The sequence below is a fragment of the Balaenoptera ricei genome, chromosome 11 (assembly GCF_028023285.1).
Source record: "Balaenoptera ricei isolate mBalRic1 chromosome 11, mBalRic1.hap2, whole genome shotgun sequence".
Classification (NCBI taxonomy): Eukaryota; Metazoa; Chordata; class Mammalia; order Artiodactyla; family Balaenopteridae; genus Balaenoptera; species Balaenoptera ricei.
Window position 1 is genome coordinate 98,701,440 of NC_082649.1, and position 24,455 is coordinate 98,725,894.

General features: G+C 50.3%; 2 protein-coding genes across 4 annotated transcripts in view; one reads left to right on the forward strand and one right to left on the reverse strand.

Annotated features, from left to right (window-relative positions):
• The window catches only part of LMCD1 (LIM and cysteine rich domains 1), a 58,476-nt gene extending 39,114 nt beyond the window's left edge, over positions 1-19,362 (forward strand). The window contains exons 4-6 of one of the 2 annotated variants that reach the window (XM_059940255.1): positions 3,480-3,809; positions 16,725-16,940; positions 18,690-19,362. In XM_059940255.1, the coding sequence (XP_059796238.1) occupies positions 3,480-3,809; positions 16,725-16,940; positions 18,690-18,848 (705 nt within the window). In that variant the 3' untranslated portion in view covers positions 18,849-19,362. The remainder of the gene's footprint in view (positions 1-3,479; positions 3,810-16,724; positions 16,941-18,689) is intronic. The other variant, XM_059940256.1, reaches the window with a different exon arrangement.
• The window catches only part of SSUH2 (ssu-2 homolog), a 240,647-nt gene that overhangs the window by 144,681 nt on the left and 71,511 nt on the right, over positions 1-24,455 (reverse strand). The gene's annotated exons all lie outside the window — the stretch shown is intronic.

Below are 24,455 nucleotides of genomic sequence, written 5' to 3' on the forward strand. Positions count from 1 at the left end.
CCCATCCTCTGCTCCCGTACCCATGGCACTCAGAGCACTGTCTCCCACTGAGCCCTCATTGGGCCTCAGAATCCTACTCAACACAGCACTCCAGGCTGCCATGATTGACCAGAATTAACGTGGAACGTGAAGCCCATTTGCTGTCTTTGTCTGACAGCTGGAGAAGAATCAGAAAGTGCAGAATCAGGCCTGGGTTTTCTGACTCCAAAGTCTGTGTGTCCCACTGCCCAACCCTGGGAAAAGAGCATCTTTCTCCTCCACTTTTCTCTCTGCTCTTTTGATTTCTCTCCTGAAAAAGCCTGGTTCCAGGAACCTCTTCAGCCAGTATGGCTGTGCCAGACAGCAAAGCACCAAATGATTCAGAAAGTTTCTCATGAAAAACTTAAAACCTAAACCGATCTTTCCAACTGATCCTAGAAAAGGCATCTTGCTAAAGGTTTTAGGAACATGACCTTAGTCAGCTTCACGGAGAAACACCTGAGAGATTCTCTTACAGGCTCTGAGCAGCACCGGCAGCCGACTCTGACCCAGCCTCTCTCCCCATCTTCCCTTCCCGAGTCCATGCCAACTGACAGTGATCATCTGAGGGCTGCCTTGACGTGGGTTCTGAGACCCTCATCAGGGTTGATTAGCAATGTCTGCCATCAGTGTGTGGATAGCGAGTGTGGGAGGGGTCTCAGGCCAGCCAGGCAAGGCCAGCCATCACGGAACACATGCCCGTGGTAGCCGGATGCTGGGGGCCTTGCCAATGCAAAGGCAGAGAGCCGGTACCCAGCTGGGGCTTTGAGGACACTGTGAGTGCAGGCGCAACCTCGACCACAGGGCTGACTTATAAAGTCGAGCAGGGAGGGATGCAGGCCCTAGAAGACCAGAGCCACACACGGATCCAGGGACTACAGCATCCTGGCACCAGGCAATGCTTTCCACCCTGAAATGATGACAAAAGGAAACTCCCCCAGAGATTGGGGGACATTTTTTTTCTCTTTGCAAATCACCCAACTTGTAGACAGTGGGTATAGAAGGAGTTGAGACCCAGGCTGCTGAGTTCAAAGCTGTCTCTGCCGCGTACTAGCTGTGTGACCTTCGGGAGGTTACTTAACTTCTCTGTGCCTCAGTTTCCCAAGGGATAATATTAGTACCTTCCTCCTAGGGGTGTTGTGAGAATTAAATGGGTTAACATAGGTCAGGCGCTTAGAAGGCCTGGAACGCAGTAAGCGGCACGTAGGAGTTAGCTGTCCCCACCCTTCCTCATACCACGCCACTGGGGGAAGAAGGCAGCCTTCCTAGAAGAGGCTGCTCTCCCCTCAGCCGAATCCTCTGTGCGACTGGGGCTGCTTCAGCACTCGGAGTAAGTGAGATATTGGCCAGGTCTGGAGGCCCATTCTGGCAGCATGAGCAAAGCTCCTGTTTCCACTTCTCCAAAATCCTTCCCGAGATTCTAGGAGCCGGGCAGGCCCCAGGCAAGAAACAGGAAGGGCTGGCGGGGGTATTTCCCCTGCCCCGCCCCTGCTGCATCTCCCCAGGGCCCTGTGCCTTGCGGCCCCTCACCCACGTCCCAGGGTCCTGTGCCCTACCGTACCCTCATCCATCTCCCCAGGGCCCTGTGCCCCACCCCAGCCTGCTGGCTGTTGGGCTGCGGCTTCCTGTTCTGTTGGTCCCATCCCTTCCCCCACCCACTGCCCTCGGATGTCCTACTTCAGACTCCCCCAGGAGGACCTATACAAGCACTCACTTCCAGGCCCCTGCAGGCTCCTAGATCAGAGCGGGCCTGGGAAGCTTTCCCACAAGGTCGCCAAGTGAGTCCTATGCACCCCAAAGTTTGAGACAAGGGTCTTCAGATCTACCCGTCTGGCCTGTTCTCGTTGGAGGGCACCTGCAGTTTCACATTGATCAAGAGAAAAGCCACGGTCTTCCCAAGACACAGCAGGAATCAGCCCCTGCCAGACGTGTCGGCAGCTGGGGGACTCCCCGGGGCTTCTGGTTCTCCTGAGTGTTGGGTGAAGGGCCTGGGACTCTTTGGCCCCTTTTCGGGGCTGCGGACCCGGCTGAGTGACACTGCTCTCCTCTTACTTGTGAGGAGGACCGAGAGAGGTCGCCACTGACTTCTCACAATGGCCCAGACCCTAGCGATCATGCTTTCTACCCTGAACTTTGCAGATGAGGAAACGGAGGCCCAGAGAGGCTGGGTGCTTCCTTGATCTTACACAGAGAGTAGCAGCAGCGGGGCTGGAGCTAGAAACCCAAATTTCCCGGCGCCCCGGGATGCTGTGCACCACCCAGGCCATCTCCTGTGTCTAGAAAGTGCCCTGAGAGTGTGAGGGGCTGTGCAGAGGAACAGGGACGAAGAAGGTGTGCGTGAGCCCGCAGGGCCGGGAGGTCTCAGCCGGGTCCCCCGGGATCTCGGGCTGAGCCGCCGAGGGTGGGGCGCTCACAGCCACCCCTCCACTGCATTCCCACACCTGCCTCTCCCTGTTCTAAAAAGGCTCTTATCCGGAATCCATTCATTATGACATTCAGCAAACCAGGCTCTGGACCAGCACGCCCCAGCCCCAGGTCCTCATCCCCCACTCCCTACAATCAGGCCGCAGCTGGGACTGTCCATTATGAATCGCATCTTCCATGCTGGTTAACACAACTCCAGTGTGAGTCCGGCCCCAAGGACGAGATATGGGGCACCAGATTCTAAGAGGGTAAATACGGCAGCAACCATGGGGGCATGGGAATCAGGCCATCTGGTGGGTGAGTCAGGTACGCGTCAGGGTCAGGGTCGGGCACACAGGTGGAGAACAGGTGTCGAGGACAAACAACTGGCCTTTCACACTTTCTCATGCTGTGTGGCCTTGACCTTTATCTTCCCCTAATCTCCCCGTCCCTGGGACCCACCCAAGTGTAAGATTTCTGCTCATTTAAAAAAAAGCAAGCAAGCAAACCAACAAAAGGCCATTGGACAGTTATCCATGGACATATTAATATTCAGATGGTCTACCATCTCTGCCAGCCCTGTTGGTGTGGAAATGTTATTAACCTGAGACCTTGTCGATTCTACTATTAGAAGGTGCCTTTACATATATTTAAATTAATAAACTATGAAATACCTTCTGCCTATAGTGATTTAATTATACTTTGCCAAGAAAAGCAATTTTAAACTAGATCGACTTTTTTTTTTTTAAATGAGAAGCATTGCCATGAGGTAAATGAGGTAAAAATATTCAGTTTTCAAGGAAACAAAATCCTTGTTGCAAAGCCAGCAAATCTAAAAGGAACGTCTACTGAAATTACCTGATTCTCATCGTGAATGTGACTCAGGGGAGAGTGGAAGCTTATTTAGGCCTCTTTCCAGTGTTCCCCAAATTCACCCCGTTTCTTCCTTGAGAATAATCCTTGGGTTCTGCAGAGACCTGAAGAAGCCCAGGGCTTGCCAGGGCTCAGATCTCTGCCTGGTGCTTGGGAATCATGGTGCTGGGTCTCCTCTTCCCCAGGGCCTGCAGTACATGGAGCTCATCCCCAAGGAGAAGCAGCCAGTGACGGGCACCGAGGGTGCCTACTACCGCCGGCGCCAGCTCTCGCGCCAGCTGCCCATCTACGACCAGGACCCCTCTCGCTGCCGCGGACTTTTGGAGAACGAGCTGAAAGTGATGGAAGAGTTTGTGAAGCAGTACAAGAGCGAGGCCCTGGGTGTGGGCGAAGTGGCCCTCCCCGGGCAGGGCGGCTTGCCCAAGGAGGAGGGGAAGCAGCAGGAGAAGCCCGAGGGCGCAGAGACGGCCGCCCCGACTACCAACGGCAGCCTCAGCGACCCGTCCAAGGAATACGTAAGTCTCTCCCATCCATCCATCCATCCATCCATCGGGTCTGGCTGAAACCACCCAGGCCCGGGCTGCAGGGTCAGGGCCCCAGTTCCAGGCTCTGTTCCCTCATTCCTGCCTTCATCCGTGGTCATGGCCCAGGAGAGGTCACAGGCAAGCAAACCGTCGCAGTGCAGAGAAAGGGCATCTATCCTTGCTTGGGGGTGAGGGTAGGCTTGGGGGAGGAGGTGAGGCCCACGCTGGCCTTGGAAGAATAATTAAGAGTGCCCCAGGCCTTGAGGCTCTTCGGGGAAGACCTGTGTTGCCTTAAAGAGGTGATCATGTGCAAAAAAAGGTGAAAGTCTCAGAGAGCACAGCACAGTCAGAGGACTGAATGAAGTCCCAGGTGGCTGAAAGTGTGGTACCAGGGGGCAGGGGGGCCCAAGGCTGGCGAGGTCAGCAGGGGCACGCTTCCTGAAGAGTCATGCCCTCCGTCCGTCCATCACTCAAGCATTGATTGGCCTGTACTGTCCACCGAGCCCCAAGAAATCAAACAAGCAGAGGACGCTGTCCCCGTATTGGGATGCTATAGATTTAGGACTTTACTCCAAGGGCCGTAGGGAGCGGTGGCAGGCTTGAGATTGGGGCCACGTGGGGCTGTCTGCTAACTTTCATGGGCCCCCAACCCCTATCAGCCAAGAGGCTTCATGCCTCTATGTGACATTTGGAGATAAAAGTCCCAATATATAGGGTCCTCAAGCAAATCACCTGCCTTGCTGGGAACAGGCTAGCCGTCACCCACGTGGGCCAGACACCCCAGGGAAATGCCAGCCCAAACGACGCTGTCAGTACGTCCAGAAGGGGCCAGGCCTTTCTTCTCTGTAGTGACTCACACTTGTTATCCAAAACCTGCGTCCTGCCTCTCCCAGCCCCGTCCCGTGGGCACGTTCATTTGGGATTGCCATCCAATGAAAAGAACAAAAAGACAAAAAAAGAATGAAATTGATTTTCACTAGCACAAATTGGTGATGGTCTTCAAAAGACCCATTTCTCAGGAAGAATTCACATGCCAGGAACTTTTGAAAACATTAGATCCAGTTACCATGTTTCAAAAACTAGCCTCCTCCCCAGCCCTGCCTTCTATCCACCCTCCAGCAGCCATCGGTCTTTAACACATTAGTACTGCGTAATTCCAAGCTGGAACGCAACGTCTTTAAGTCTGTGACGTTTCCCAGTTGCCATTCCCGAGAGAGAAATGCTGATCTGAGAACGTATTTTATCCTGGACTCAGCCCACGGGTTTGGACAGCGTGGAAGTGGGGCAGAGGCGGCCTGAGATCCCAGGGCCTTGGCAACAGTCAACTTTAGGAAATGGCTCTGACACCTTGGAAGCATTTAAACAAGACCAGGCAGTAAACAGGGAATCCGAAGGAAGCCGATATTGGTGGGTTGGGCTGGCTGGGAAGACAGACTTTTCCTTGCTGACCCTAACCCCAATCTTAATTAGATGACTAATTATGTCATTAGTAGACTCACGTCCGTCACCCCCTCTAAATGCTGAGGTCCTGTCTTGTCCATCTCCGTATCTGCAGCAGGAGCCATCAATATAATATAGAGAGTAGGTGCTTGATAAATATGCAATCCATGAATGACTGAACAAGGGAATGAATGAATGAATGTTCAAACTAAATTTTGTTGTTGTTTTTGTCTGCGTCCGGTCTCAGTTGCAGCACGTAGGATCCTTCGTTGTGGCGTGCAGGCTTCTCTCTAGTTGTGGTGCGTGGGCTCTGTAGTTGTGGCACGCAGGCTTTCTAGTTGTGGTGCGCAGGCTCAGTAGTTGTGGCGCACGGGCTTAGTTACCCCGCAGCATGTGGGATCTTAGTTCCCCAACCAGGGATCGAACCGGCGTCCCCTGCATTGCAAGACGGATTCTCAACCACTGGACCACCAGGGAAGTCCCATGTTCGAACTAAATTGATCCTCGAAAGATGGGGACCACTTGTGTGGCCGTTTTGCCTGAGAGGACGATGAGATTTCAAGTTCACATGCCTTAAGCCCCTGCTGTGTGCCACGTGCTATGCTCACTACTTCCAGGTCTTGGATTAATTCGAACTGTTACCTGGTAGGTGGATTTCACCAGCCCCATTTTACAGGTGAGCAGTCAGAGATTCAGAGAAGAATGGTGGCTTGTCCGAGGCCCCATCGTTTCTAAGGGGCAGAAGCTGGGTCATTATACTCTTTCTACTGCGTGATGCTGAGTTATAAAACCCTGCTTGTTATCTGTATTTAACTCCCTGTTTATCTCCTTGAAGCCGGGGAGCAAATTCTATTAAGGTAGCTAAGTGGCCTGCCAAGCCATAGATGGCTTGTCCCCGGCGGCCCTGCCATTGGGCCCGGCTGTGGGCTCGCCGCCTGAACCGCTGGGCTCTACCCCAGGGGGCGGCACATCAAGGGGACATGGGTGCTGGCTGTCCTGTGTGCCGGGCTCCTCTTGTTCTCATAAAAGGGCAGGTAGGACACTTACCACAGACAAGCGTCACGCACGAAGCCTGACTTTTGCTCCCCTGACGAGGGCCACGAACTTTGCTAGAAGCAGTCAGGGCATTCAACTTGAGGACCCAGGTACGGGGAGGAAGCATAGGACGGACACCCCAAATCAAACAGTGATTTATGAAAGAAAAGGCGGCAAAAAGAAGGACATGTGCAATGTATCACACTGGAGCTACGATGGTAACATATCACAATTTATCATCCTAATGGTGACGTCATTACTGTTGTTAGCGGCTACCGTTTAGCGGGCTTTCTCTGGACCGAGCACAGGGACAAGCAGGAGAGTATCTGATGTAAAGCTCCCAACCGCCCAAGGGAGGCTATGGGATGCGAACCAACTCTGTCAGCCCCCAAACCCATCTTTCCTGTTCCCCAAGGCTTATTCCTAGAAAGCTCATGGCCATGAAGCTATAAACGGGCCATGTGGCCATGTAAAGGGGACATGAGACTAAACAAAACGAAATGGGTTTCTTTAGGGCTGGACTTCTCAGAGCCTTTAGGAGGCTACGGCAGTGGTTCTCAAACTAAAGTCACCTGGAAGCTGGCTAAAATCCAGAGGCCTGGGTCCCACCCCAGACTTGCTGGTGCAGGTGGAGGCTGAGAATCTGAATTTCTAATGAGTCTCCAGGTTGATGCCAACGCTGGGGGCCACACTTTGAGAACCACTGCTAAAGAGGGTTAAAAATGACCTTACATGTAAGCTCAGCCAAAATGATACTGCCGATCTGGTATACAGGGAGGGTCCAAGAGATGCTAACAGGGGCATTTTCTAGACTTATGCGGCCCCCTGGCTTAGGGTGTCCAGCTTTGAGAACACTGCACAGCACTCTTGAACTCCTTGAACTTTCCACGGGGAGTGGTGGAAACACAGGCACAGCACATAGCCCACCGCTCTATACCCGCCCCGAGGGCCCCATCCTAGAGCGCACTACACTCTACACTTGGCAGCCGGAGGCCACGAGCCCTGCTTTCTCTGAGCTGCCGGTAGCCTACACCCCACGGCGGTTCTCCCAGGAGCTCGCACGGCTCTGTCCTGCTGCTGGGCGGCCTGTTACGGTCGTGCCCTTCCTCGGAGACCTTGGCTGCCAAGTCCTCCCCCCAACCCCAGGCCCCTCCACCAGACTGTCCAGACCAGAGGAGCATTATCGCCAAAAGGCTTTTCCAAGTCGCCTGTGTGGAATCCCCACCCACGGGCTGAGTGCTGGGTGAAGCCGGAGGGCGGTGGGCCAGCTGGGTGACGGGAGCAGCGCCCTCCTAGCCGACCCACCCTCATGGCCGGGGCTCTTCACTTACTCGGATCTGAGTAAGGCCCTCCGCCAGGCCTTCCCACGGGCCCTGTGACAGGACGGGCAACCTGAAATCAGCCGTGGCACGTCTGGGAATGAACCCCAAAGCTTCGGCCGCCCATGCCGACCTCAGGGCAGGTCCCTGAAAGTGTCATCCTGACCCTGAGCTCAGGAGAGGCAGTGGCATGGCAAATGCCATGAGAGTCATCCCTCTTCATGAGGAAACGCCACGGCACAAAAATCCCAGATACTAACCATCCGCTGTCACTCCCAAAGCAGGCCCTTTAAATCAGTGAGGCCAAGTAAAAAACCCCAGTGTTTAGCCTTCTCTTTCCCTGACTTGCCCCTCTGTGTGTGTGTGGAGCGGCGAGGGTGGTGGGGAATTGCACAGCAGGCTCGTTCATCTCTTTGAATCCTCCGAACGACCAGCAAGACAGCTTGGGGTTGTTATGCCCATTTCACAGATGTGGAGCCTGAGGCACAGAGAGGTTAACCGGTTTGCCGGTGAGGTTCCAGCCCAGGTCCTTCCGCGTCACCAGCCCTGCGGGGTCCCAGCAGGGTGGGGACAAAGCAAGGGCACGTGCATTTATGTTTGCTGGGGTGGGTGGCAGTGTGCAGAGTTACTCCCAGCCCAGCCTGGTGAAGAACTTGAGGGTCTCTTGTCTGCGAGCCAAGAACAAGGGAAGGACGTGCCTGCCCCACCCCAGTCCCACCCACCATGGGTCCTCGGGGGGCTTGGGGGCTTCGAAGCGTTCCGTGGCCATGGAGCTGCCCACCCCAGCAGCCCAGACCATTCCACAGCAGCACGGCGGGGCCCCATATCTGCTTTCCAGGCCCCCGCTCCCGAACTCTCCCACCTGGATGGATCCTACGGACACTGGACCTCAATGCTCAGATGGTAAACAGCTCTACCAGACCATTTCCCTGCGTTTAGAACGTTTACTGGATATTTTCTCCGAAATTAAATATACAGATTTCCTGGGCATGGTCATCCTGCCCAGGAATTTCCGCCCTTCCCTACACCCCAAACTTGTAACCGAAGAAAGACGAAAGAAAGCCAGGACATAGCATTTAATGTCTTCTCCGCCCTTTCGTAGTTTTCATCCCTGCCGGGAGACCCCAGCTCCTGCCTCATGGGCCAAGCCGTGGCCCCAGAGAAAGTGATTAAAAGGAGAAGAGACTGAAAGAAGTGAAGACATTGCTGGAAGTCGTAAAGATGTGTTAATTTGGTCCCAAATTACAGTGTAACCCCCCTGCCCCCTTTCCCCACAAGAATGCACAAAGGAGGGACCGGAGGCGTGGGTCCCCTCCCTCCCACGAGGTGGGCCTCTCAGATGGAAACTTAACAGCCGCTGGCGGCTCAGTCCGACTCCAGCCCCGACAAGGGACATACTTGTGGGCAAGGGACTTCCAAAGCTTGGTCCGAGCAGATGTTTGGCTTGTGGGCTGGCAGGCTGGCTTTCCTGCCAGCCCCTCTCTGCGAATTTGAAACCACCGTGCACCCCCAGGCCTGAGAGCCCTGCCTGAGCTGGAGGCCAGAGGATCAAAGGCAGCCGCCCCCAAATCGCCATGGTTACCAGCCTCCTCAGCCTCTGCCTGCCACCTTATTTACAGGGGAGGTATTTTAATGCCATTAAAGGAGATTTTATTTTCCACAGAAAATTCCTTTTATCCTACTTTTCATACTATAAATACTTTGCCGTGTTGCCACATGAGGCTTCACAACTATCTTTTTTTTTTTTTTTCCCCCAAAGTGGTCTACGTAATAGTCCATTGACTAAAACAGGGGTTGGCAAACTTTTCCTATAAAGGGCAGACTGTGAATATTTTAGGCTTTACGAGCCACGAGGTCTCAGTCATAACCACTGGCCTCTGTCCTTGTGGCACTGACGCAGCCAAAGACAATATCTCAACAGATGACCAGGGCTGTGTCCCAATAAAACTTTATTTGCAAAAGCAGGCAGCAGGCTGGATCTGGCCCCAGGGATGTACTTTGCTGACCCTGGAACTAGAAGAGCCGTAAAAAATGGTTTTCACTGTTTATGAATGACCAGGGCTTTGTTCAGTTTTATTATGCTGCTGGAGGTTACTTGGTGACGATGCTGATTCCGAGGATAGTGTCATCTGCCATTCGCTGACGACCTACACTGTGCCAGGCAGCACGCCAGACGCTTCGCACGGTTGTTTTATTCAATCCCAAGAACTACCCGGCAAGATGTATCATCCCCGTCTCTAGTCGTCTAGCCGGTGAGCCATGAAGCCAGAACTGGAACTCAGGCCTGCCTCACCTCAAACCCCGCACAGACTCCAAAGGACGGAAGCTCCCGCTTCCAGAGCCCCCGTGTGGCCCAGACACCTTGCGAGGCCTCTGCAACAGAGGTGACCACACGTAAGCCTTGTCCCTACTCAGCAGCTTCCCGTTGTAGGGATACACCCGTCAAAGCCGGATTCGAGAACACCCCAGGCTGACGTTCTCTCTCCCAAGTGTCGCATTTGGGAAGCCTTCCTGGCCCCATCCTCCCCCTTCACCAGATAACCAGTGAGTGAGATGCGGTTAGAAACGCCTGACATCCTGCCTCGCTTGGGAGAGAGCCCCCTCCTCAAGGACCTGCCCCTAGAAGATGCGGGAGACAAAGCACGGGTGGGCCCACAGCACTGACCCCACGTGCAAAGCACTTCCCATGATCAGGGCCCACCTTGTGTCACAGATGCGGAAACTGAGGCTCAGCGATCCCCCCAGATGAAGCTACGTCGGGACCTCGTGCAAAGGCCGGGACCCTAACCGCAGCGCCTGCGGCCACCCACCTATTCTGCACCGTAAGGAACCTCGGGAAGATGCCCGTGTGGGGCAAGAGAACGCAAGAGGCTAAAGATGCCAGCCATGACACTGGGCCAGAAGAGAGGAAAAAAAAACCCAAAACACTCCCGATACACGAGGCTGCAAAGCAAAGATGGTGAATAATCGCCATAAGAGGAAATGGAGAGATGCTGTTTATAAATAAATTGTTGAGTATTTGTGTTGGAAAGAACACAGTGCCTGAATTCAAGGCCCTTCAGTCAATATTTACTGTATTGTAATGGTGAGCTTTTCACAAGGCAATCTGGGTTTAGACTGGGGAGGCCTTTGGATAAGGGCCTTCCAGAAAAGAACCGCATGATTGGCACAGAGCTGCTGGCAACCGCGGCAGACGGATTACGGCTGGTTTACAGGGCTCTCAATATCTGCAGATCCGTCCCTGAAGGCCAGTGTGGCTCATCCCTGGAGACACAGCTCTTTGGCTGTGGAACCCGGGGCCACTGTCCTGAATCTGCTGCTTCCTGAAACACTCTGTGTCTTGGTGACTTCCATTTCAGAAGCCTGAATAACTCTGCGTGTCCACGTGTGCCGCTCCTGTTACCTGGGGCCGCACAGCAAACCACCCTGAGATGCAGCAGATTGGAACACCTGTTCCAAGATGTCTGTTTTCTCACAGATCGGCAGTCGGGGCAGGGCTCAGGGGGAGAGCTTGTCGCTGTCCTTGACATCTGGCCTTGATGCTCGGAAGACAGATGCGGCTAGGGCTGGACCAGCAGGGGCCCCGGCCTCTCCCTCTATCTCCGTGTTTTCTCCGCGTGGCTGCCCTAGGATGCGGGCCTCAGGACTCCCAAGAAAGAGCCGGTGGAAGCTGTGTTGCCTTTATGACCTACCTCAGGGATCTACAGCGTCCCTTCCACCACATTCTGTTCTACAGAAGCGAGTTACTAAGGCGGGACCATATGCAAAGAAAGGGAATGTGGGTATTGCTTGGAGGAGGGTCCAGGAAGTTGCCGGCATCATTTCCACACATCACGGCGGAGGGAACCCCAGCCCTGCAGGGTCTGAGCTTTGGAGGCAGCTGAATCTAGAAAGCTCCTCAGCTTTCTCAGTGCAAGTGTTTACAAAGGCCCAAAGTACAGAATATACAAACTGTTTCATTTAGACGCTTGTGATGAAGAATCTCTCACCATTTGAACAGGGCAAGACAAAACTTCAGTGGCACCAGAAGAAACATCACATGTGTTCTACCTATGAAAGGTCTGTGCTACAGCTCCTTCCCCCGGAGGGACCAGAGTCTGCAAACTAGGTTACGTGGCAAAGGCTGGACAGATTCCCATGAGAAGGCTCTAGTTTTAGACAGTTGGGAGTCTGAATGAGAACCCACTGACATGCTAATGATCAATGGTCTTCTCTGTGCCTTTTAGCCTAGTTCCAAAGCACTTCTACTCGACCAAAAGTGGCTCCTCCAGAGGGGAAGTCGCCTGGGAATGACCACATTGGGCTTTCTTCAAAATAGTCTAGAATTTAAGCATCCCAGGAATTCAAATTGGCTTTTGCTGTAACGGAACCTAATTGGTGATGTCATTTGTGCTGAGTTTTTATATAAGGTCATGTTCAAACAGTCTATGACAGTGGGTCTCAAAGTGCGGTCCCCTGACCATACCAGCATCCCCTGGGAGTCTGAAAATTCCCCTGCCCCCTCCCAGACCTACTGATGAGACAGTCGGGGTGGGGAGGTGCAGCACTCTGTTTGATCAGCCCTCTAGGCAAGCTGGGGCAGACTCGAGGCTGAGAACGCTGTCTTGGAGGGGGTGGGATGGGCGAGGGAGAGGAGCAGGCCCACCAAGGCGGGCACTGATTGTAGCTGAGTCTGGGGTAGTGAGAAGATGAAACTCACATGACTTGATTCTCTGGCCTTGCACAGAGGGAAAGAACAGAGATGGAAAAAACACAGAGCTCATGGGTGGGAGGAATGACCTCCTGCCAATCTACGTGCTCATGGTGCTACTGAAAGGAACCCAGGCCTACAAACCAGAAGCAGATCCTGCCTTCGACGTCTTTGTCATCTTAGGACATGGATTTAGCTCCTCAACTTTCTATAAGGAGGGCTTCGTAGGGATAACAGGAGATTTTCGCTAATTATTACTGAACCCTTGTAAAGTTCATTAATTCTATTATCTCATTTAATCCATGCAACAGACCTGTGATGTTCCGAGTATTATTTGACAGGTGAAAAAACTAAGGTGCAGAGAGGTTGAGTAACCTGCCCAAGGTCACACAGCTAGCCCCCCGCTCAACCATCCACTGCAATTTAGAAACTGTAAACCTCCCTTCCAAGGATGGTAGGAGAATCAGTTTGTGCAGAGAAAGGCAGGACCAGGATCACAGGACCCAGGCAGGCTGGGCAGTCTGACTCTTGGTTGTCAGGCTGCCCCTAGTGGCTGAGGGGCCACCAGCTGACAGAGCCAAGACACTGTCAGATCTCTTGTCCTTTGAGACCACAGGGAAGGGGGCATGGAAAATAGCTCAGAGGCCAGAAGAAGAAATTGGTTCCTGATGCATGTTGACAGGACTCATTACTCTGACAGCATGTTTTCATAACATGTCAATGACACTGTTTGCTTAAAAAAGGACTGGCTACTGATGGTAACAGGGTGCACAGCCAGGGATGCTGGGGGACAGCGAGGGAAGAGGCGCCCCCCAGAGAGGCTCCTGACAAAGCCCTTTCAGACAGCGCTCCCAGAGTTATCTCCCCACAGTACAAACCACACCCCAGCACTCCCGGCCTGCAGAGCCAGCAATGGCTTCCCATTACCTCCAAAGTGAAGTCCCAACCCACAGTTCAGAGTCACCCGTGATCACCCCCAAACTGCTTCCTGACCTCACATCCCTCTGTTTCCTTCTGTGGGTCGCGGGCGCCTGCTGGTACCCACCAGACACATCCAGGTGCATTTATATCCCTCCCTTTCCCCACTTCTGTGTTAGGCACACCTGGAAACTTGGACTCAGGCGCCCCACGGATGTATCCTGGTGATACTCGACCAGGTGTGGTGGATAGACAGTAAGCCCCTTCTGTGTGTGAGGAAAGGGGCCAGAAATTTCATTCTGTGAAATTTAGAAAGACCAACAGACAGAAAATTCACTTGCTTCTCAAACAGCCCTCACCAGACAGTTTACACTTCTGGAGATGTGACAGTCAATGAACGCGGATCCATCACCTATTTTTGGTTTGTTTTGTTTGTTTGTTTTTAATTTTTTGCCACACTGTGAGGCTTGCGGTATCTCAGTTCCCCCACCAGGGATCGAACCCGTGCCCCCTGGTATGGAAGCGTGGAGTCCTAACCACTGGACCACCAGGGAAGTCCCCATCACCTATTTTTGGTTCAGACCCTCTGATGAGTTCCAGGTGAGCTGGGGCTCAGTCACATGCAGAGGGACAGGGTTTCACTTTGGTGAAGGACTCACACCCGTCATTCCTGTGGGCATAACTGAACCCAAAAATCCAGCACGTGCTAAGGAACATCGTCGTCAGGCAGCCGGGAGCAGTTAACCAGACACGTTCCTCACCTGACACGAGCTCAACCACGACTGTGCTTAGGGACCACACTCAGTACGCGGACATATTTGGTCATTTGGTTTTCTTTCCCCAATTGCCACCATTTTAATTTCTATTTCCTCTTCATATACAAGAGTATATTAAGTATGCAGTTAAAGTATGTGAAGAATTCTAAGTGTTTAGGCTCTGAATATATGCCTGTTCATCTTTACATAGCAAAACAATAAATGTCTCTATTTGGGCTGGCACATAATTTGTGCTTAGTAAGACAGAGTGTTCATCTCAAGCCAGGGATCAGCAAACATTTTCTGTAGAGGGCCAGGTGATCTATCTCTCAGGTGTTGTGGACCAAGAGCTGGAGTTGATGATATCACGTAGGTACTTTATGTAACAAGAGAGAAAATAAATATCCACAATTTTTTTTTTGAAATTCAAAATACAGTAGTATAATTAAGACAGGTTTTTGTAATACAGGCCGTATTAGCTAGCTCAGGCTGCCATAACAGAATATCACAGGCCAGGTGGCTTAAACAACAGAAATGTATTTTTTTTCCCAGTTCTGGAGACTGGAAGTCCAAGATCAAGGTGCTGGCAGGGTTGGGTTCTGGGGAGACCCCTCTTTCTAGCTTGCAGAGGGCCACCTTCTCACTGTATCCTCACATGGCCTCCCCTCTGTGTACACCCAGAGAGAGAAAGAGACAGCCATCCATCTCTGGTCTCTCTTCTTATAAGGACACCAGTCCTATTTGATTAGGGCCCCACCCTAATGACCTCATTTAAACTCAGTGAACTCCTTAAAGGCCCCATCTCCAAATACAGTCACATTGGGGGTCAGGGCTTCAGCATGTTAACTGGGGGAGGGGCACCATTCAGTCCAAAACCCCGGTCTACTATGAGAAAAATGGAATTCTTTTTTGGGAGAAAACATTTCACTAAATTAGAGTTCAAATGTAAAACCCATTCGACGCTGATAGGTCCTACAAGAACAGGCAGAGGCCGGGTTTGGCCGTAGTTTGCTGACTCTGATGGAAAGGCCGCACGGTGGAGCAGAAAGAACCTCGGCTTTGGGGTCAGGCTTGGCCTGTGGTCAAATCCCAGCTTTGCCTCTTGTCAGCTATTGCTACTCAGCAATCACTGAATCTCCGTGAACCTGGGTTTGGCCATGTCTGGGGGGAAATATAGGTCTCCTTAAAAGGGAGATAAGTCTAGAAGGGAAAGTAACTCTCTCGGGTTTCCGTAAGGGTGTCAGTCAGGAGGGAAAACACCTGAGTTGGACACACAACTGCCCCAGGGAGATGACGGCCAGCATCATCCTCATCATCAGAGTTCTGAGGAGCAGGTGAGAACTCCAAAATGACTGGAAAGATTTTACAGATCGAGGATGTCGTCTGGACAGGACGTGATGAGAATGGCCGTTTAGCTCTGTGGTCTTCCTCCCAATGCAGTCATGATAATAACATCAGGCAAATCCCAACTGAGGGACAGTCTACCAGATATCTGACTGGTACTCCTCCAAGGTTATTAAAAACAAGGAAAGTCTGAGAAACTGTCACAGCCCAGAGGAGCCTAAGGAGACGTGATCGCTAACTGTAATGTGGGATCCTGGATCCAATCCTGCAAGAGGAAAAGGACAGTAGGTAGAATCTAAGCACACCTGGATAAAGTTTGGACTTCAGTTAATAATAACATATCAATACTGGTTAATTGATTGTGACAAGTACACCATATTAATGTAAGATGCTAAGAACAGAGGAAAGCGGGTGCGGGGTATACGAGAATTCTCTGTACTATCTCCACAATTTTTCTGTAAGTCGAAAACTGTTCTAAAATTTTAAGTTTATTAAAAATTAATCCTACATAGGTAAAAGATCCATTCAAAGTGCAAGGTGGACCAGTGGGTTTTAATGTAACTGGGATGAAAGGTTGGTTGATATGGTTCCAGACTCCACGTTAACTAACTTTTGAGAAACTAACACTTGTCTAATTTTGATGTAATAGCAAAGAAAAATATGCCACAGTTATCTAGAAAGGCTATTTAAAATGCCTGCCTCCCTTTTTCAATTTCTAATCAGTGTAAGGTCAGATTTTTTTCATATATTTCAAAGAAAACCACATAATGCAAATGATGAAAAGCTAAAACAGTTATAAGAATTGAGAAATCCTCTACTGAGCCAGCCCTTAGAGATTTGCAAAAATGTAAACAATGCCACACTCTGACTCAATTTTTCTGTTTTGGAAAATATAGTTATTTTTAATTACAAATATTTATGTTAACATGCTGTTGGTTTACTATTTTTTAATGAATTAATAGTTACTTAATTTTTTTCCTCAGTTCTAATTTCTTGTATGGTAAATATCAATAGCTATTACCCACATGAACAAAAACTCTTTGGGGTTCTCAAAAATTTTTAAGAGTCTAAAGGGTCTTGAGAACAAAAAGTGTGAGAATGACTGTGGTAAACAAATATTGGGTTGGCCAAAAAGTTCATTCAGGCTTTTCCATAAGATCTTACAGAAAAAGCCAAATGAACTTCATGGCCAAACCGATACTTTATTGAGTCCTCACAACTACCTACTAGGTAGGCAGTATTATTATTATCCCACTTTGCAGATGAGAAAACTGAGGAACAGAGAGGTATAGTCACTTGCCCAAGGTCACCCAGGAAGTAAAGAGACTGGAGTCGAAACTCGAACCCAGGTCACGATGCACTCCTGACTACCTTGTGTCCTGGGGGTCCTCCCCCACCCTTCCAGGTCTGTGAGCTCTGCAAGGGGGTGGCCCCCGCCGACAGCCCTGTGGTCTACTCGGACAGGGCAGGCTACAGCAAGCAGTGGCATCCTGCCTGCTTCGTGTGCACCAAGTGCTCCGAGCCGCTGGTGGACCTCATCTACTTCTGGAAGGACGGGGCACCCTGGTGTGGCCGTCATTACTGTGAGAGCCTGCGGCCCCGGTGCTCCGGCTGCGACGAGGTGAGGACCAGTGGGGGGGGGGGGCACCCCCAGACTGCAGGAGGGGACCCAGAGGCCCAGGGGAGTGTGGCTTCGTGATGATGTGATCCACAGATAGGAAAACTGAGGCTCAGATCCCCCTTCACACTCTCAGCCTCTGTTTTCCCATCTGCAAAGTGGGGCAGAAATTAGTTCCCACCCCCGGGCCTGTTGGGATGGGTCAGACACAGAGGACCTGTCAAGTCTCATCCTTGGCACAAGGCTTGGCACTAAGTAAGGGCTCAGAAGAACATTATGGGGTGCCGCCAGGAGGTAGATGGCCCACATTCAAACCTGGCTCTGCATCTGTGAGGCATGTGGGTCCCTAACTCCTGTGCCTCAGTTTTATAACTTACCAAATGGGAGGGTAACAGTGCCCATCCCATGGAATTGCTGTGAGGATAAATGAGATCATGCCTGAAAATGCTTGGCACAGGGCCTGAGTAACTAACAAGTGGAAGCTGTTGTGAGTCTTAGGATACTGTAATACAAGATGATACAATAAAATCATGTCGCATAAACATAACAAAATCCGACAGTTAGAGATGCTGTGAAAGGGGTTCAGCTCTCCAACATGGGTTTAGACTAGAGAAACTCTAAGGTGTATGAATAGTGACAATAATGGCTATGACAATTATAACTACTGCTTGCATGCCTTTGGTGACGAGAAACTCACTACCTTTATCTTTGGCACATACGAGGGTTAGAAATGTCTTCCTCACTTTAAGCCAATATCTGCCTCCTCCCACCTTTCACGTGTTGGTCTCCGTGTGAAGTTAAGAGCCTGTAATCCTCCTACCTCACAACTGTGTGAGCAAGGATGTTACAGAAGGAAAAGGGCTGTCAGCGGGCCTGGTCCCACCCACCCCATTTCTGTGAGGACAACAGTATGCTCGCGGTAACAACACCTCATCCTAATGTGCTACAGATGTTGTATGTGATGTACCGTTTACATGTCACAACAGTCTTTCAGGGAGAGAGAATCATTATCTCCACTTGACATTTCAGAAAAGTGCAGCTCAGAGAGGTCAGTGATGATCACACAGCATTGACTTTGTTACCATTCCGAGTACTCCATCTGTAGCAACACACGCAGCACTCATAAAACCCCATGGGACGGGTAGTATTTATATCCCCATCCTACAGATGTGGAAACTGAGGCACAGGGAGGTTGAGTAATTTGCCCAAAGTCATGCAGCTGGTATTTAAGTGAAAACACACACCTGGTCCCTGTTTGACCCCAAAATCAGAAAAGCACATTTACCCAGTATGCTGTTCTGCTCTCTGGTTCCTCACCAGATTGTATAGATGTTCCAAAGTGTTACTTTATTCCAAGCCCAAGTGACTCTGGGTGTTCTTGATCTTCAAGACTGGCCATTGGTCGCTCAGCTACCGTTAGGCCATCTTCACTGGGGTATGTAATTCCATCTCAGAGCACAACCGGGCTTTGGATTTGGCCCAGACAGCATCATAGATGCCAGATACGTAAAATCTGTCAATAGCGGAGGATTTTTTTTTTTTTTTTTTGATCCCAGAAGCTAAGATGCAACCATGACCTTCGCCAAATACTGTACTTACTGTCTTAGATTTATGTCAGATTTCTCCACTGAGGCATTGAAAGGTCAAAACAAGAACGGGGGACGAGGGACCACCATCTTACGGCTTGTCTCCCATGCCCTGTCTACTAGGGACAAAACCTGAGCTGTACGATTCTTCTGCTCCCCTCCCCAGATAATATTCTCAGAGGACTTCCAGCGCGTGGAAGACCTGGCCTGGCACCGAAAGCACTTCGTCTGCGAGGGCTGCGAGCAGCAGCTGGGTGGCCGGGCGTACATCATCACCAAGGGTCAGCTCCTGTGCCCAACGTGCAGCAAGTCCAAACGCTCCTGAAGGGCTGTCCACCCACGGCTGGAGTCCGCAGGATCCCACCGAGAAGTAGAGCCAAGTGTGCCAAGGCCCTCCTACGGGGCTGGCGAGACAGCCAACAAGCAACAAAAACAGTGATCTTTTTTCAGTGGAGATATATATATATATATACACACACACATATTCTAGATCGGGTGGGGAGGGATCCTTGAGGGTCAATAGTTTCAAAGCCGGAGACGTTCTGAGAAGTCTTAGGATGCGGTTATTTTGTTTTTGTTGCTGTTGTTGTTTCCCAGCTACCCACGAAACACATCCTGCCCGGGCTCTCTAGGAGGAGTTTCCCAGAATGCAACTCTGAGTGATCAAATCACGTAGCTGGAGGATATGCGTGCTTTCTCGTGAACCTGGGGGCTCCTCCAGGAGCCGCCTGGGATCCCAATGCTCGTTTGTTGCCTCCCTTTCAAATGGAATTTGAATTTTAGATAAAAAAATGTTGGCATGATAAATATATCAATAAAAGTTTTACGAAGTTCGCACATGCCCTGATCTCATTATTTACACCTGGCAGTCATTTCACGGCATCTGTTTTGCCCCAAGATCCTGAGTGCTGGTGCTAGCGGAAGGCACTGGAAATGCCGGTGTGCCTCTTCATCAATTGTGTCTCATCAGACTCCTTTGGGGACTGAAGGTCCTCGGGGCAGAACTCCCATCCCCCCAGTTCCGGGTACCCCGAGAGCACTGATGGAAACGTTTCACGGGACACCTAAAAGCAGCCTCTTGAAAACTGGGGAGCAGCAACTCAGGTGTTCTCCAAGCCCCGGCAGGTGATGAGTGAGCCCCTCTGGGTGTAAGACCAGGCAGGGGACTCACAGCAGCCAAACAGGGCCACCTAAGCGCAACCAACGGGTGCCACGTGGGACACGGTGACCAGTGCAGGCCAACCTGAAGAAATGTGGATTTTATGAGAAATCGCTCCCTTTTTTAAACGTTGCCAACAGAACACTGAATGAGCCGAACGGAATAGCTCTCTGGGTGAGACTGTCTCTCTTTTATGGCCTCTCTGTGCATTTACAGTCTCCAAATTCGTTTCCTCCGCAAAGTTTCAGAAAAAAGACCTTTCTTTTTCTACTGGGGAGATAAGGGTGAAAAAGACCTGAGGCGTAGGAGCTCACAGTCTCATCACCACGGCCTCTCTTTCCTTTTTTTTTTTTTTCAGTCACGCCATGAGTTCCCCAACCAGGGATCGAACCCGCGCCCTCTGCATTAGAAGCGCGGAGTCTTAACTGCTGGACCGCCAGGGAAGTCCTGGCCTCTCCTTCTTAAACTGCCCATCTATTGCCCAGTTTCTTTAATTTCACCACCCAAATTTCGCTCGCATTACCTCGTCTACAATACCTCCATTCATGTGCTTTGCAAGTTGGACGAAAGCTATTGCCCTATCCTTCACAGGTAGTTTTCTGCTTCCAGCTCATCTCTCCAGCCCCCATGTTTCTCTGCCACGTCCACCTGCTCAAAGAGGAGCTTTCGGACCCATCCTTCCAGGATCCCTGTTGCCCCTCAACTTAACAACCAAGTCCTCACCCTGACATGTGAGTGCTTCCAACACTTGGCTTAACTGTCCTTCTGGTCTTAAAACCCTTTCTTTCTCTAGATTTCGATTTCCCTATTTCACTTAAACATTCAGAAACTCCTTTTGATCAAGACCCTCTCCCCCGCCACCACCGCCCTGGTCTGTGCTGGGTCCTTGAAGACCAATTCCTTCTACAGAAATTCTATCTGTCCTAGAAGGAGCTTCTGAAACATAACCTGCTTTTCAGCAGCCCTCCCTGAAGCGCCAATGGAATATGCACTTGTTCATTCCCTCATTCATTCATTCCACAAATATTCACTGAGCACTACAGAATTCCAATTCGCATGCTGAGTACAGGGGGGTACAGTGCTCACAGAAAGAACTGTGCCCCTGGACTTTACAGTCTGTGCGGGAGATGGCCCTCGGGCAAATATTCCCACAAGTTGACATAAAATTACTGCTTCTATGGATGGTATAAAGGTGGGGGGGTGGGGAATCGGGTCTCTATAAAGCGAATGCAAAAGACTGGACCTAATCAGGGATGTCAGGAAAGGTACTCCTGGGAAAGTGACACTTGAACTGACATCTAAAGGGCAGTAGACTCCGAGTAGCCAAAGAGGGAAAGGAAGATGGTTACAGATGGATGCATGGATGGCATGTGCAAAGGCCCTGTGGCTGAAGCAGCACCAGTTTATTCAATATCTACTTATTGCTGTTGGAGATACAGTGGCGACCAGGAACGGGACGGAAAGAAGATGGGTGTGGCAGGTCCACAGAGGGAGGATGGATGCTGAGGCACAAGAGGGTCACCAGCTTTGTGGGCAACAGAAAAGACCGGTTTCTGTCCTACGAGCAACGGGGAGCCTTCCGAGAGTTTTCAGCAGGGGTTGGTAACGGCGGGACAGAGAGATTACGGGATACATGATCTCTCCTCTGTTGAAACCCCAGTGTGATGCCTGATCGATTTTGTCCTGGTGCCTCTGTCCACACCGCTGTGGACAGGAGTAATGTCCCCCACAGACCCCAGTGGATGCCACCCAGAATGTGCTCCTGCCTTCCTGGTGTCTACTAATGACACCAACCTTGCACTTGGAACACCGAATCCTCCCTGACACCCTGCTTCCCCTCTGATGGTCACTCAGTGCAGTCCTCTCTCCCATCACCTCTTCCTTCCATCCCCAACGTTGTATTTCACCTTGAACATTTTCTGCCCAGACTGACAACGATCTCCTGGTGAGGCTCCCTGCCACGATCTCACCCTGTCCACACACTACTTAGCTGGACCCTTCGGAAACACATCCTCGCCATGCACTCCCCTCTACAGAACAGGGGCTCCCTGTGCACACATGGGAGAAAGTCAAAGCTTCTTAGCTTTGCAATCAAGTTTCTTAATTTTCCCGGCCCCAACCCACCTTGCTTACTGCTCCCTTTTCAGAAGCCAAATGCATAGCACGCAGGTTCCTCTATGTGACCCAGCCTTCCCCACCTCTGCCCGCTGCTCCGGCTGTTCTCTTTGCCTGGAGTTCCCCACACGGTGCCCTATTACTGCCTCTTCCATGGGGCTGCCATCACTGAGTGGGACGCTGCACCAAAATTGGAAAGACATATGCTCTACAATGTAAGAGCGTTAATTCTTGCATGGTTTAACCCCCATGTCAGCAGGAAGCACAGCTGCCATTCTCATCACTCCCATTCTCCAGCCTCACCCTCCCTACAAGGGTGTGATAGGTGCCCTTGCCCTTCATCTGTGCTCTCAAAATACCCCAGGCTTACGGCGATAATTGCACTGATTCTACTGTGCTATAAATATTAGTTTGAGAAAGGCTCCCCCATGCACTTCTTGAGAAAATACTCTCCTCATCTTTAGTCTCCAATCCTTAGAATAATGCCTAGCAACAAAATCAAAGAATGAACAGCCGAGGGCCCTTCAATGTTTCACTGTTGCTAACGGCACTGGGTTCCAAAAGGGCCTAAATCAACTATGAAAACTTCAGAATGAGGCAGACACACACCGTTGGCTGCCTATGTGCGGCCCTTCTCCGCCCCATTTCCTTCTTCTCTGTGGGGAGAGCCCACTTCCCGCGATACAAACTCACCTTCCCAGCCTCTTCTGCAGCTGGAGGAACAGCATGTGACTCAAGTCTGGCCAACGGGGCTTCACCTTTGGGGAGGTGCTTAGAAATATTCTCTTCCTTGATGAAAAGAGCTGCTCTGGAGGGAACAGCCCTACTTTCTTTTTCTTTTGACATTATTTCAAACTTAGAAAAAAAGCCACAAGAAGAGAACAAAGGACTTGTCTTCTTGAACCATTTGAGGGCGTTGCTGACACTATGCCCCATCACCCCATCAATATTTCAGTGTGTAATTCCTACAAACAAGGACATCCTCCTACCTAACCATGAAACAACCATCAAAATTAGGGATTAACATTCTACCAATATAATCTTCAGATCCCCGTCACCAGTTGTCCCAATAAGGTCTTTTATAACAATTTCACCAGTTGTCCCAATAATGTCTTCTATTAAAAAAAAAAAGATCCTCGGGCTTCCCTGGTGGTGCAGTGGTTGAGAGTCTGCCTGCTAATGCAGGGGACACGGGTTCGAGCCCTGGTCTGGGAGGATCCCACATGCCGCAGAGCGGCTGGGCCCGTGAGCCACAGCTACTGAGCCTGCACGTCTGGAGCCTGTGCTCCGCAACAAGAGAGGCCGCGATGGTGAGAGGCCCGCGCCCCGCGATGAGGAGTGGCCCCCACTTGCCGCAACTGGAGAAAGCGCTCGCACAGAAACGAAGACCCAACACAGCCAAAAATAAATAATAAATAAATAAATTTATTTTAAAAAAAAAGATCCAGTCCAGGATTATGCACTGCGTTTAGTTAACTTGTCTCTTTAGTTTTCTTCAATTGGGAAGTGTTCCTAGTTCTTTCCTTGACAGTTATGATCTCAACATCTTAAAAGATTAAAAGCTACATAATGAGTAGAATGTCCATCAAATTGGCTTTGTTTGGTATCCTCTTATAATTAGATTCAGGTTATGCTTTTTTGGCAGGAAGGCCATGGAAGTGATGCTGTTTTCTTTTCATTGCCTCCTACCAGATAATACAAGATTTTTATTTGTTCCATTAGTGTTGCTATTAATTTTCAACACTTGATTATACTAAATTTTTCCATTGTCAAGTTACTCCTTTTCCCTTTGTGTTTAATGAGCATTTTGTGGGAAGGTACTTTGAGACTATGTTAATATCCTGTTCCTCATAAAAATTCCACCCATAGGTGGTCAGTATCCACTGAGGTTTCTTGACTGAATTATTACTATGACAGTTACCAAATGTTGATTTTTTTTCTAATTCAATCATTCCTTCCATGTTTATTAGTTAGCATTCTACTATAAGGAAAAGCTCTGTTTCCTCCCTATTTACGTATTTATTCATATTTTATATCAGTTTGGAGTCATGGATTTCTATTTTATTAAATTGTTTATAATCTATTATTATCATTATTTATTTTGATGTTCAAACTGTCCCAAATTTGGCCAACGAAAGCTTTTACAAGCTGGCTATTATGTCCTTTTAACAGGTCCCCATCATCCTTTGAACATAATTTTACATTCTGGCACCACAAGGAGCTCTCAGCTCATCTGATACTTCTCCGGCCCCAGTTTTGGATTCAGCCATTTCTCAAGGAGTCTCGTCTTCGTAAGCTGGGTGCTGTCAGGTTGGAACATCTTAGAACCTTGAAGAGACAAGTGAACCAAGCTAATAAGCTAAGAGTGACGGAGCTGAGACTTAAACAGAGTCTAGATCCTTGGTTATATCATCAAGCCAGTGAACTTAGTTCTGGCTTTCTTGTTACATGAGACAATTTCCTTCTTCTTTATGCTGGGTTATACATTTATTACTTGTGTAATACATTTCTTCACCATATAGTTTCTCTTTAGAAACAATGGGACTAATACCCAAGATGTTTCACATTTTAGCTTGAGTGAATTAAACATTTCTGAAGCCATTACACCCCCTGGTTCATCTGGACGTTTAAACAAGTCTGTCTGGGGGCGGACACAGG